The sequence below is a fragment of the Sinohyriopsis cumingii genome, chromosome 16, assembly GCF_028554795.1.
Source record: "Sinohyriopsis cumingii isolate HCF-2022 chromosome 16, ASM2855479v2, whole genome shotgun sequence".
Classification (NCBI taxonomy): Eukaryota; Metazoa; Mollusca; class Bivalvia; order Unionida; family Unionidae; genus Sinohyriopsis; species Sinohyriopsis cumingii.
Window position 1 is genome coordinate 4,953,088 of NC_142976.1, and position 16,105 is coordinate 4,969,192.

The 16,105-nt window shown below is 34.9% G+C and overlaps 1 protein-coding gene across 1 annotated transcript in view; it reads right to left on the reverse strand.

Annotated features, from left to right (window-relative positions):
- Window positions 1-245: 245 nt before the first annotated feature.
- LOC149779857 (cyclin-D1-binding protein 1 homolog) overlaps window positions 246-16,105 on the reverse strand; it is a 50,308-nt gene continuing 34,448 nt past the window's right edge. The window contains exons 9-10 of the mRNA XM_089936528.1: window positions 12,043-12,089; window positions 246-4,564 (exon numbers count right to left, since the gene is read on the reverse strand). Of these exons, the coding sequence (XP_089792654.1) occupies window positions 4,459-4,564; window positions 12,043-12,089 (153 nt within the window). The 3' untranslated portion in view covers window positions 246-4,458. The remainder of the gene's footprint in view (window positions 4,565-12,042; window positions 12,090-16,105) is intronic.

The window sequence follows — 16,105 nt, forward strand, 5'->3', positions numbered from 1 at the left end:
GATTTGATATCAAAGATAACTGATGTTCCATCAATTTAGTTCATTGTAGAGAGCTAAACTATTGAAAAGTACTGATAGCCTTCATAATTAGCATGCTATATCATGAACAACAAAGGAAATGTTTTCCCTGTGTAAACAGATGTATGGAAGCTTGTAAAAACATATTAGTAACAATGCATTTTAAAAATTCATTTGATGTAATGGAAGATAACAAGAAAAAAGTGAAATCATTCAATACTGCATAATGTATTTTCTTTCTTAAACTTTATTGTATAATACATGGAGATTTCTGTACAAGAAACTAGTGTAACATGTGATTAAAGGTACAAATGCATTAATTACAAAGAAACTTATAACAAGCATTTTATTAATCAAGTATTTTTTAAAAGTATTTTTCAGTCCTCATTTTTACTTGGGGGTTTTGAAATCTTGTCTCTGAAAGTTATCATGCTTGGCCATCTTAGTTGCTTGATTTCACACATGGATGCAGTATTTGCTTGCACTACACAGAGAACTTCTTAATTATCATTGTCCTTTCATGAATAATTATTTGTACTCAAAAACTCATCAACAGGAATTGAGGTGTGCAAGAGTGAAATATAGCAACAAATTGCACTGGTTTTCTTTGTATTATTACCAAGAGGTTAGTAGATACCATACAATACAGATGATGTTATCTTTTCAGGTTCTGATCCCTTAATTTTCATACACAGCCCCTACCACAAAATAGCTATTATGAAAATGTATAAGTAGTAAAGTAACTTACATTCAACAAATCTTGATACATTCATTAAAAACGAAAAGAAAAAACTGAAGCCAAAAGTTTTATTTAAATTAAAAACTCGTGAAACAATCTCGATACAATATTGCTACATATTTATAAAATACAAGTCCCTTGAAGGGACAGATGCTCTACTGGCCAAAGATAATTTCCAGGATTTCAAGATAAGAACAGATTTTTTTAGTTTTAATGTCAAGTGTTGATACCCTGTCTGATATTCTTCAATGATAACAAAATTTTCAAATCTGCTGCTGTGGTGCACATATTGGATGTCAGATAGGCATCACTGTCATTTACGATAAAGTAGAAGTGTTTTGGTGAAAACCCCAATCATCAGAAGTGTTTTGCTGAAAACCCCAAGTTACAATAATCATTCATCCAGGGGAGCAGTAACCAGATTTGTAAGATTTTCATTGTGGCAGTCATACTGGACTGTAACCATTTTCATTGAAGGACCAACAAAGCATCACAAGTCTATTGGTAACAGATTACTTTTGGGAGTAGACATAATATTTTCAAGATAGCTACCATGGTGGCCATATCAGGGGTTAGTCATTTACACATAGGACTAAGTAGACACCATAAGAACTCTCTTGATTAAAACCCAATGTCAAATGATTTTCCTTTAAGAGGAGGAGCTAAAACAAGACTTTCAAGATGGCCACACATTCCAAGTCAGAGTTGCAACATTTTAATTTAAGATCAATAAAACATTGTAAGAAGTCTTTTAGTCAAAACTACATGCTGATATGACCATTTATTCATGAGAAACAAAAATGTGATTTTCAAGACAGCAGCCAAATTGTACATCAGACTGACACAATTTTAATTTAAGACCAACTTGACATAAGAAATCTTTTAGTCAAAACCCCATCTACCATCCATTCTGCCAGATTACTCAGTAGTCAAAACCCCATCTACTATCCATTCCTCCAGATTACTCAGTAGTCAAAACATCTACCATACATTCCTCCAGATTAATCAGTAGTCAAAACATCTACCATCCATTCCTCCAGATTACTCAGTAGTCAAAACCCCATCTACCATCCATTCCTCCAGATTACTTGTAGTCAAAACCCCATCTGCCATCCATTCCTCCAGATTACTTGTAGTCAAAACCCCATCTGCCATCCATTCCTCCTGATTACTCAGTAGTCAAAACCCCATCTACCATCCATTCCTCCAGATTACTCAGTAGTGATCAAACATATTTCAATATGTCCACTGCGGTGGCCATACTGGATGTGCACGCAGCACCACTTTCTTTGAAGACAAAATAGACCATGGGATAAATGTGTGTGCTAAGTTTCATGGCAATCCTACAAGTAATTAAAGTTTCATGGGAATCCTTCAAGTAGTTTATGAGAAGTTAAAAAACTTGTGCTAATGGATGAACGACCTACAACATAAGCCCTTCCGATCTACAACCATTTGAGCTAAAAATAAATCATAAAGCAAGCATTAAAACTTACCATACATACTTACATATAAGTCAGGTCCAACTGGAATGAACATCCACAGTTATCTGTATCGCATAATGCGCTGATAAATTATGGTCAATACAATTTGCAAATGGACTCAATTTATAAGTGAGTATATATGATACTGAAGATTTACATATGTCTCTACGCCTGTCTATCTCCATACAGAATGTTCAAAATCACACCGTAAAGTTTTACTTACCTTCCTGATAAATATGTTTCAGGTCATTTTGTATTTATAAGTAAAGCAAAATTTGTCACATCAATTTACATCTTAAATTCAGGATCATATGACTTCTGAATGTTCTCTGCAGCATTTAAATATACAGGCAGGTCATTTTAAACTCTGATTAAAAAGCTCAAATAGATATATATGGGACATAACAGCTGACAATAATAATTCTTTGAAATGTAGTGCAAAATAAAACAAGCAAGGTTGCAATGTCTCAGCTGAATCAAACTACTTAGAAAAGAAACACTGTGCAGAGATGCCAACCCATAAGCATGCTTATCAAGAATCTAAGCATCAGCTTTTGTTTAGTTCAGGAAAACTTCCAGAATGGAGGATATGTTAATCATAAATCGCACACTTCCAAATTTCAAACAATCATATTGGATTTTCCTATCAGCCCATACATACTTGTAGATTGTAACCATTAAGGTCCAGTGAAAATAAATGGTGTGTCCATTCCTCCAATTCCAGAAACTTGAATCCCTTCAACATGTTTTGATCTCAACAATACAAATAAGCATTAGTTTTCCTCACAAATTATCTATACATCTTTTTTCTTCATCATTTCAGCCATAGTTCACCTATTAACAACAGACTTATTTCATGTTATGTAGATTGTTTTCACATTGAGAAACCATATTCATTTACCAGTGTATCAAAATGGTACTAAATGTTTTTCTTTTTACCAATATCCACACGAAATATATTCCTACTGAAAATTTCGTGCTCCACAGAATTTTTGCTTTTTTGCAATTTGTCAGTACAAGTCAGAATGAATTTTTATTAAAAATGTATATTCTGCAAAATCCAGAATGGTTGGCATCTCTGTGTATATCATTTTAAGTAACATACATATTAAAAATTATATCTGTATACATTGATCTACACCCATACAGTACGAGTAGCTTAATATGTTTGAATTAATACACACAAGATTATGACAAAGGTTGATATAACCTGTACGCATGATGCCTTAAAATATATGCTTTAAATTGAATTTTTTATTTAAACTTTACACATCGATTGTATAAATTCTCAAATTGTGGTCATTTTATAAAATACACTTCACTCTTAGGTGTATGAATATGTCATCAATTGGCAATTTCCAAAAAGAAATATGAATCACGTAATGGATTTAACATATGAGCAAATTTTTTCCCCAAAAAATCTTAAGGATCTTTGCCGACTTCTTCTATACAATGATTAAAGGGAAATAAAATGACAGATTAAAAAATTTGGCATTTATGACTGGTCAATACTCTGAACACTGGTTCACTACTAGTTGGAAAAAATCTGCCACTATAACACCTGGTGCACTCGTCACTCCACCTGAGTAAATATTTGGCAATGTACAATATGCTCTTTGCACTTTATCAGTAACTAATGTAACAGACATGCACATAAATATGGAAATTCCATGATTTGTTTTGTCTTTTTAATAAACAACATCTTTAAGAAAGCACAGAGACAGAAAGCTCTGAATCATGAAGATAAACAAACCCATTCAATGACCCACCTCTTCCATCCTTTGTTATCAAGAAATATTTAGCAACTGTCAGAACATACAAAATCACCAAGGCATTCCTAAGAATATCTTTAATATGGTGGGGGTGATGACAAAATGTAACTCTCCTAGGTTAAATGATGCATATTACGCACTGTCTAGTATGTGTTATAATAATCTTCAAAAACTAAATTTTCACGTTGCTGAACCATGCTCCTAGAAGGTAACAATGAATTGTTGAAATGGTGACTCCATCGATGGAAGCCTACACAATCCATGCCCATTTCTTTGCAAAGCAGAAAGACAATTATTATGCATTTCACTATAGGCACTTGCAATGCAGGCCTTATCCTGGAGGTCAGCCCGTTTTTTATTGTAGCCTGTAAGTGCTTGAGCTATGGTAGACTTTAATGGCGCATGACTAAATAAATTAGTAGCTTATGTACACTATCCTGTAATACTATGAACCAAGTGTCAACGTCTTTAATTTGGTCCAGTTGTGGGTACTTGCTTTCATCAGAAAATCCAGCCATCTGTGATCTTCCACTGCTGTTATGTGGGATTGCCTACAGGAATAGACAAAACGAGAAGAGAGTAACAATCTAGTTTGCTGATTAAATTGTCATTAATGCATGATTTAATCAATAACATTTTCCAAGAACTTGCACACCAACTTTTGTAAACAAAATAAGAGTGGTACACGTTGCTTTTGGAAGCCCCCAAATAAGTATGTTTCTCAATAAACATTTTTATATTGAGTATAATATAAAAAACAATTTATTAATGGATATTTTATACAGTGCTAACATGATGATTATCAGTGGTCCATCTGAGTAATTAGTTGTCAACTCTGAAGGCTTCTATTACTAAAAAAAGGGCATGTGTGTGGATGAGATATTTGGACTTTTTAATGTAGCTTAACAATTTTTCAGTCATATCGCTACGATGTCTGCAGTGTGACAGTTTATAGTGATGTCTAGCACTGGGGCATCATGCCGCAGACATGTAGCATGATGTCCCACCCAGTCACATTATCCTGACACCAGGCCAACCAGTCCTAACACTAACCTCTTAATGCTGAGCGCCAAACGAGGCAGGTGTTAGTACCATTTTTATTAAGTCTTTGGTATGACTCAGCTGGGGTTTGAACCAGTGACCTCCTGCACTAAAAAAAGAGGTAAAGGTACTCTTCATGATGTTGAGAAAATAAGTACTTTTTTCTAACAATCTGAACACTTCCAAATTTTGATCTTGATCACTTAAAAGAGTAAATCAGTGTGTGTGTGTGTTTGTGTGTGTATGTGAGATCTGGATTTTTAACGTAGCTTTAACAATTTTTCAGTCATATCGCTACAATGTCTTAAGTGTGGCAGTTTATAGTGATGTCTAGCACTGGGGCGTCATGTCGCAGACATGTAGCATGACCCAGTCACATTATCATGACACCAGGCCACCCATTCCTCCTAACACTAACATTTTAATGCTGAGCGCTAAGTGAAGCAGCTATTAGTACCATTTTTTAAAGTCTTTGGTATGATTTGGTCAGAGATCAAACATGCGACCTCCCGCATCTGAGGCAGATGCTCTAACCACTAGGCCACTGGAGCAATGAAAGAGTAAATCTAAAAATTTAAACACATTACAAAATTGTTACAACAACAACAATACATGCATACACAACAATGTACAGCAAAGTCAGTCCAGTGCACTTATTTAAAGTTTTATTTAAAACATTCAATGATTGTTGTTGTGCATTGTTATTATTATTATTATAGTCTTGTACTCATTTGCCAATTTTAATTGAAAATAAAGACTGTAATTGTTGTGAAGGAGATACTGTTTTTTACTGAGACTCTAAAATTTCCTCTACTGAATTTTAGTTTCATACATTTGAAATTTGCAACCCATGTAAAAATAATAACCAAATTCAATGGCTGTATTTACCATATATGTTGGGACACTGTATTTGTTGGGACACCATAAATTAATTTTAGAAGCAATATTTTTTGCAATGTTATGTTCTGGGACATATCATTCTTTTTGAGTCGGAAGTTGTGTGACACCTTTTAAATCGAAAATGTCAAAAATGCACTCCAACTGAAATTATATTTAAAAAATATAAAAATGTGTACTTGATATAAAACTCTTTAATCTACTGCAACAGCATCTCATTAACACAACCCTTCTCCTGCACATGTACATGATCCACTCTTTCGGTGCATGATTTTTTTTTATAGCTTTCTTGTACCATGAAAAATTGCAAGAGACAACACATCACCTGAAGATGAAATTGCAAGGACTAAAATCAGATTTTTTCAAATTTGTACCAGTCTAATTCTCACACTTTTGACCGCAATCTTATCATCACATCTGTCCAGGAATGTGAACAAAGCACACTAGAATTTCATCCATGTTAATGATCATATTGTCGGCAAAATCATATGCTTCTCTTCTGGCCTTCACGAATTCATCACATGATTTTATTTTCTCCAAATATTCTGGGCTATACTGGGCTATCGATGTCCATGCACGAAGCACTATATTGTGTCACTTTAAAAATTGTTCCCTTGTTTCAATTTATTTTCAAAATTCCCCCGAATACCGGTGAAAAGGAACCAAAGTTAGCTTCCATATCTTGGCTGTCTTTGTAAAATTATTCAGAAAACAAAAAAATTTACACAGGTAAAAGAATCCACAGTCAGCTTCCAAAGTCAGCTTGCTTTGCAATAAAATAACCTTTGTATTGATATCCTTTTAAAAAGAAAAAAAAAAACGGCTTCAGAGTATCCAAAGTTGGCTTCCGAGGTCAGCTTGCTTTGTAATAAAAATAACCTTTGTCTCTGATGTCCAGTTGTTAAGTTCAAAGAAGGAGTTTACCGCTGCCAGTTGTGTTTATTCACCACCCAGTCTTCTATGTGTGTGGCATCTGTAGTTATAATTAATACAAAGGAGCACTGATGTCTGCGGTTAAATAGTAATCATACATTTGTAACCTGTGCTGGTGAAAAGATTGTCACATGCACTCAAGTGAATGTATTTTCAAATAATGATTTTTATTTGCGAGATACTGTCATACAGTAGACCTGGATATAATTCAGTCTTTTTTTTGTGCACCTAACACCATGTCTTCATGAATGGCAGTTGTCCTCAACATACTGGTTGATTATTCCCTCTTGTTTGTTGGATCAGTTTTCAGTCGGATAACATATTCAAACCTTTGAGCACAACCAAACACAATTTGTTTCTCAATGTTCATGTCAATAACCAACATGGCGTTTGTTATAGGACATAAGTGATACATGCTACAATATGGAAGCCTATGCTACATATATATACATATTTCATGGATATATTTTATTCCTTAATGCTCATGTAAAAAAAAATGAATAAATGATAACAATACAAGGTTAATTTCTTTCTTTTTATTATCAATTAGCGTTCTGTGTATCTATTTATTGCAATGTGCGGGGGGGGGGGGGGGGAAGACAAATGCAATACAAATAGTTGCACCATAGGTTCTTGGACAGGAAAAACATTATTTTGTCATGTCCCAATATAGATGGTAAATACGGTAATTATTCACACCAACCTACCATGGTGACATTACAAATGTTCATAATAATGAAACTGATGGTGAAACTAAAGATGGAGCTGTAAAGTTACTGGGTAGACATAGAAATTGACCACTGTCACTGCCATTTCTCACTGAGCACTAAAGAAAAAGTGCCTTGGAGGTGTAACAAACAATTCATATCACCTTGACCTTGACTGTGAAACATAACACCAAAAAATGGAGAGCATAAGTATACCATGGTTTCTGCATGAACCTCAAGCAGCTTTTATCACACAAAGTAAAAACAAAAGAAACCTTGAAATATTGACCTGTGACCATGACCTTGGGGATAAGATCTAAATTTGCAGTGCACATTTTTTTGTGCAAATAAATAAGTATACAAAAGCATCATCCATTATCTTAAACAGCTGTTAAGTCAGAAAACAGAAAGGCAAATGCAACTGAAACCTAAATTATTGATATGTGACCTTGACCTTGAAACTGTGACCCTCAATGTGTTATGTGACATGCTTTTAGCAATTATACATAGTTACACCAATGAAGTGCAATCCAAAAATGTAATATATAACACCATGATATTAACCCACAATGTGGTACACAACATACAAAATGTAAATAACAACGTGGAAAACAAAGTGTGAAGGAAAACATTAAAATACTGACCCTTGACCCTTCAGGTTTGGTGTTATTTGGCACAGCAATACATGTAAGTTATTTAATAATATGGCAATTTAAGTAAAGTACCTTGCCTATGAACCTATGGTAGTCAACCTAATGGTACAAATATAAACCCATTATTTTTATTTTTAAACTACAAGTCAAGTATACTAACCCCCCAAACCAGCATGGCTACCTGCATGATAAGAACCCTAAGGTAATTCACATTACAGCTTATAAAGATGATATAATTAAGTATACAATGTTTTGTCCCATAATATAGAAATTCTCTAAAAGTATAGTGCAAATGGGAAAGTAAAGACAGAAAACAACAAAAACCAAGTCATATCTTTGATTGGCAAGATAAAACCCCAAGGATATACCTCCTAATGATAATGTACAAGAGTAATTAAGATACATACCCTAATCTCAAACAGTTCTAAAGTTAAAAAAGTCAAAGGAATGTGTGATGAAAAATTAAGATGCCAAGCCTTGACCTAACCTGGAAGATAGGAACCTTATTCTAGTACATGACATGCCTTCCAAATGATACTAACTGAATATACAAAGTTTCATTTATCAATAATCATAAAACAGCTCTACAGAGCATAAAGTGATGGAAAACTAAAAATACTGAGCTATGACTTTGAGGAGATGTGACCAACCTTCTTATGTGCAAGTATACCAAATTTAATCTCTTAATCTCAAACAAATTTAGAGTTATACTTAGGACGTGAATATGTGATGGAAGATTTAAAGTACTGAGTAATGACATTGACCTTGAAGACAGTGCCATCTATGTGGTACAGGACATACCTTCTAGTGATGATGCACAAGTGTACGAAGTTACATTCATTAATTTCAAATGGGTCTAAACTTGTGTAGCAGAAGGAAAAGGTGTGATGAAAACAAAATATTGCTTTATAACCCTGAACCTGAATATAGGCCCCCCAATGTGCTACATGACCCACCATCATGTGATGATGTACAAGAGTTTTGTTGCTTAACCTCAGACAGCCCTAATGTTATGAAGTGGAAGGGAAAGGGTGATAAACAACTTAAAATGTTTCGCCATGTTGATGCCCTTGAAGATGGGATCTATATTGTGGTGCATGACACTGCTTCTAAGGGTGATATACAAGTTTACAAAGTTTCAATTTTTAATCACAAATGTCTTGCACATATAGGGTGGAAACAAAAGTGTGAGGAATGGGAAATGAAGATATTCTATTCCAAGTTTTTCATCAACAAGGAATGGCAAAATAATAATAAGTGGCATTGGAGGTAGCAACAGTAACATAGCAGTAGGAGAAGCAGTAGTAAAATGATGCATTATACACATCTCTTCAGGAAAATAGTCCACCACAAAGTACTCCATTTAATTCTTTAAGTCAAAAATAGGGCATAACCTGAACAAAAATCAATGAAAACCCCACTTTGGAACAATATGCAAATACTGCTGTTAGGGCCAAAAAGCTACCAAATGTCAAAATAATCAGTCAAAAACAGAAGTAATTGCATACAGCTAATACCTGATTTACATAATAAATGTGTTGCTAAGAGTGTTTGCATAACTCAGAATCCTGTAACTTGAAATTTATGGTTTCAATGCCTTCAATTTTCACTGAAAAATATATAATTCATTTCACATTAATACCATTAAATTTAGCCTGTTAAGAATCCTGATTTTTTTTGTTTTAGACAATTAATTTCATTATTTGTTAGTCTTTACTAAAAAAATTAATTAAAAAATTCAAATTCAAAGGAAACATTTTGTGAAAAAATTGTCTAAGTCGATATCATCTAGGTGATATCTGTATATAAAAGCACAAACAGTGACCCCTTGTCTGCCAAAAACTGTACATCCTGTTCTATGTTAAACTGAGACCTAACTCTTTCAGAAGTCATCTCTAATAGCCCCACAGTGCAATCATATGCTCATTTTCATGTGAGGGTCTCATAAACATCATCAGTCTAAGAACCTTAGTGGAATTACATGCATATGTTCAGGTCAGGGTAAAAATGCACACCAAACATGAAAGCAATTTTTCCACAAGAATACTAACATTCATGGCACATTAAATACATGTACTGTTTTTAACAGTCATCTGTGTAGATAATGAAAAAATGTGCAGAAACTATATATTTTCTTTCAGTCACAGTGACGTTGAACTATGACCCCTTAATCACTATGCTTCATCCTTACTGTAAGAGCAAGCAATCAAAAAATTTGGTCCAGGTCAGTGATGAGTGAGTGCAACATTATTGTGATCAAACAGATTTTCTTCTTTCAACCGCAGTAACCATAACCAATAACATTTGACTTCAAAATGAACATGTTCCCTCCTCAATCAAAGTGCAACCAATTGTCAAAGTTTGCTTGAGGTATGAAGAACTGATGTAATTATGTGGTGATGTGTGATTTTGATTTTTAACGTAGCTTTAACAATCGCTACGATGTCTGCAATGTGGCAGTTTATAGTGATGTCTAGCACTGGGGCATCATGCCGCAGACATGTAGCATGATGTCCCACCCAGTCACATTATCCTGACACCAGGCCGACCAGTCCTAACACTAACCTCTTAATGCTGAACGCCAAGCGAGGCAGCTGTTAGTACCATTTTTTAAGTCTCTGGTATGACTCGGCCGGGGATCGAACCCACGACCTCCCGCATCCGAGGCGGACGCTCTAACCACTAGGCCACCGGAGCAGTCTGTAATTATGTGGAAAACATGTATCCTTTCAGGCCCAGTGACCTTGACCTCTGAACTTTTGACTACAAACTCAAGTGGTTCTTCCCCACTCTTAGTGCAAGGCATCCACAAGGTCTGGCAACTACAAATGATGGGGAACTCAAGTTATTGTGAGGAACCATATTTTTTTTTATCACATTCTCAGTGACAATAACCTTTGACTTCCTGAGCCCAAAATCAAGTGGATTCTTTCCTGCCACAATTACATGCTATCCACAAGGGCTGGTAATCATGGAGGGTCAGTGTGCATAATTTTCATTTAGAACCAAGAACTCTTCCAGTGAAAACCCTATGTCAAAATGACTTTCCATTTAAGAGAAGCACCAATTAAGGACCAACAAAACACCACCTAAACATCCCAAAAACACCACTAAGTTTGGTAGAGGAAAGGGCTTTGGTGATGATACAGATATAACTATCACTAGCATAATGATGATCCTTAAGATACATTTCTAAATGGTGAAACACTACTAATGACTTAGAACACTGACATGTAGAATAAATTACATCAATATAAAACTGTATATATAATTTGTTTGAAATTAAAACTTTAAGAGTGGAAACAAAATGATATGGTTCCAACATTCAACTGCCATACTGGTAATTCCATTAAAAGTCAATGTAAAAAGCTAAAGTTACATCGATAAAAGGGCTGCATGTAGAACTTTCTTGAAATAATACATAAGAAAACTACTGCTGAAATCAAAAGTGTGAAGATCCAAAAATCTGAGGCCATATCTCTGCTAAATAGTTATAGCTGACTGGTTGGTTGGTTAATGGCACTTTTATAACTTATTTGACATCTCATTGTTTGTCCTTTCTCATACAGTAGAATATTCAACCCCTCTTCTATGAACTGCAGAGTTAATAACAAAATAATTAAGAGGGTGGTGTAGAAAAATAAGTGGACTGATGAAAGGATCAACGGGACCACTTAATATTCCATGTTTTCCAATCCATGTTTTTGATGTAAAGCAGAGGACATTAAGTTTATTTTCCTTGTAAGGGTTTTCCACAGTATTAAGCAATTTCACTATCTTGCACTTTGCTAGTCTTACCTTAGAAAGCCAAGCAAAGTGGTATTCAATTTGTGAAGATCCTCCCCCTGAAAAAAACGTAAAAGACAAAAGAATCAGTGGTGGATTATTAATAAGTTTCATTAATATCTTCTGTTAATAATGACTGATCTACTACCTAGAATTATTGTGCGACCCCTGAAAAAAGGTTCTCTGTCTCTCGCACACACACTGATGGTACAGTATGTCCCTGCAGAAGCACATCTTAAATTACAAACATTTCTGTCAAAAAGGGTTATTTGCATTGTAAAGATACAGGGAAAAGTATTGGGAAAAACCAGATGAATAGCTGTTGTTGTTGTTGTTGTAGGGTTTAACGCCATTTTTCAGCACATGATAGGCTATACATGGCGGCCAGTATTAATGGTGGAGGAAGAACCCAGGAAATCCCAGGAAAGAACCACCAACCCACGAAAAGCTACTGGCAAGCTTTCTCACATACCACATTGGCCGAATCCAAGGCTCGAACCCACACAGACAGAGGTGAGATGGCAGTGATCCATAACGGAGAACGCCAGATGAATAGTAAAACTTTGCAGTGAAGGAATAATTATTTTAATTCATTTAGCCATCCTAAAATGTCCAAGTTAAAAAAAAACACAGGTCTTGGTTTATAGTGGGTCAATTTTTCTAAAACAATAAACTAGAGTTCTATGGAATACATATTTCAGCTGTGAATGAAGCTATAAAATGGACAAAGCTGACGGCTGATACTGTATGATCAAATGATGTTATGACCATTTTAATCTGATGTATAATGGCAGAGTCCAGTCAGGACAGAACTTGGTTGGCATGACGTCCAGTTCTCGCGATTTCAATGGGTACAGGATACTGATCCATGTAGCCTGTCCATAATTCTGAAATGCGTGATGGTAACTGAAAATATTTGTTTGATCTCCATCTTGCTCCCCAACAAGGTGTCAAACCATAGCATGAAAACTGATGACATCCTTGTCGGTCTAGGTGCACTTCAGTGCCTTTCTCTTAAGCACCCCTAATACTGCCACCCATTGACTTCTGTCCATAACATGCAAGTCTGATATATATTTGTAGGCTGACAACAGAAACAGAGTTGTTGTCAGTCCGGTCTTGCCCATGGTCAAAATCTGAAAGACAAAATATAGCAAAAAGATATACAGGTGTAGCACCGCAGGTGTCCTGCTTTATGATTTATGAACCCATAAACTTATGAGTTCATGTGCAGAGCTACACATTACGACAATTCCCTTTTAAAAGGAACATGAGGCAATCCATACAGGTATAGCATTGATATTAATTCTTACTAAGTGGACACTAAAATATCAACTCTGATAAAAAATTACCTGTAGGAAAGGTCAACTGACTGCCTATACAAGCAAAATCACCAAAGTGTCACTTATAGTAACTACGAAATGGGCACTACGACTAAACTGTACAAAGAAAACTTACCTGTACTTGTCTGACTGGCAAAAACAATACAGCAATATAATTGAGTTCTCTACAGTACATACAATACATCCACATGAAAATGCACTGAAGCATCATTATTAATACTAAGGAAGTGAATGCCATAATATCAACTGTAAGACTGTAAAAAATCAGTGTCATGAATGTAACTAAAGTAGAACCCCACTATAACATGATAATTGGGGTACAAAAAATTGGATCACGTTAATAGCGGGATTGCGTTAATGCGGAGTTTTACATTATTTTACTTTTTTCAGAGAACAATGTATTGTCACATATACGTGTATTCATGTCTACCATATATCATGAATAGGGTATCAACACCATTTACTATCGTGCCATCGTGGCATGCAGTTCATCCATAATGCATGTAATTCCATTGAAAAATTGCACGCAGATTTAAAATATTCAATAATTTTGTCACAGATCATTGAGTCTGAATTCAATGTCTAATATATAGCATGAACAGAGTATTAACATTGTTTACTTACCATCTGATTTGATAATGCATGTAATTCCATTGCAAAAACTGCATACATATTTAAATTATTCAGTAATTTTGTCACAGATCATTATGTCTGAATTCAATGGGAGAAATTAACAGCAAAATTACATTAAGAAAGACAAAGCACATGTACGGTTCATTTATTTTCCAGGGTCTATGAACGGTGTCTGTACAAATTTCATATTGCTACAATTTTCTCAAAAGCGTTTCCATGTACCTTTATCCACTGTAAATTCCCAATAATAACCACTTGTACGCCTAATCATTTGAACGACTACAGCAAGAATAATTAACAAACAACACATGCTTTCAGCATGCATACAACTTTTACATCAGATTTTGTGAATATTGAAAGAAACATGTGAAAAATACTTTTATAAAGATTTTAAAGCTGAACGCATATATGCCAACCCCTGGCAAGGAAAAAGTGTAATCCAAGTGGACAAAATGAATAATCCGAGCAGAAGAAGAGTAAACCACATATAACATTATAAAATTCGATGAGCATATGTACAAAATCATTCATTTACCCCTCTGATCTTTTAACATCAATTACCCTTCAAGATTTTATATGTAGCACTTTTAGCTTTAAAAAGCAACAGACTCGCAAAACACTTTGTACCAGCTGAGATTATGAATGTTTTGCACACCAGTAGAACACTAAGTGCTGGGTTACAACGCCTGGATCTGAATTCAGTTTTATTTTTGTTAACAATACTGAACAATCTCTCACTGTCAGCAATAGAATGGTAAAGAACCAATATTCCTTTCATAACCTAACAAAGATGAGGGAATTTATACCTTCTAGTTTTGGATCTTTTAGCTCATCTCTTACACAGACTGGGTACAACTTTTTGTCATCATAATGACTACTCCTGTCTGTGGCAATAATAAATGACCCAATCTTCATGGCTCCTGCAATTTTAAGTGAAGTATCTTTTGCTAAACACGAAACAATATTAGATGATTTTGTTCTTGCACATGCATATATTCTGCAAATTTGGAATCAAGAAACATTAGTTTGAACAAAGCAGCAACGTAGTCTTCTACCGATACGGTGCTAGGGGTAGTCTGTGTTCTATTAAGAACTCGGTAAATAACGCCTCTGCATTGATAAAATTTGTGTTCACATTTGAGTTATGCTGTAAAAAATAAGTTACCTTAGTAATGGAGTTAGTAAAAAGAGCTAATTCAAGGTTTCTTTGTTTTACCACCATGATCAATATTAAAATCCTTTCCACACATCCTGCAATGGGTGTGAAGCTGCCCTAGAATGAAATGCTGTATTATGTAATTCATGTATTCATCTTTGATTTGGTTTTGTCTTTTTCTAATCCATCTGTGAAATTATTTGAAAATTTTTTTTGCTCTAACACGCGCATTGATTACAATAAATCTGATTACTTTTAGTGCCAAAATACCTCCAGACTAGTTCTGTACCAGATACGAATTAGAACAAAGAATCTGCGAGCAAAGATTAAAAATTAGAAAACCAGTCTGTTCTCTCCTAACGAAGCCATACAGCTACTACAAATAGAAACCATGGTCAAAAGTTTGAAAGTAGAAACCAGCATGTTTCTTGGAAATAGGACAGCTGCTATAGATAGAACATAATACTGTTAGGAAAGTGCAAGTCTACGGACAAGCGCACTCTTATGTCACAGTTATGTAGAAACCGTCTGTGGGAATAATGGGATGTTTTTAAAAATGGACAAAAGAAATTTATTTTTTTAGGAGGTGGGTATACCGAAAATGTGTAGTCCGAATATGTTCACGCGAAATGCTTAATTTTGTGGAAAAAAGCCTAATGGTTGGCATGTATGTGAATGCATGTACAATTTCATACCTTTTCCATTTCCAGCTGAAAAAGTGGACATTATTTACTGGTTAACTGATTGCTTCTAATAACACCACCAAGCCCAAGTTCTTGTGTACAGTGATGAACACATTGGGTTCTCTGTCAGTTGTATGTATAAATTGGTCTTTTTATGCCCAATAAAGTGTATATGGTTACTGGGTAGGGATCTCAATACTTTCCAATTTATGATACTGTGGTTAAGTTCTAGGGAATAGGGAAAGTTCCAATGGCATGAC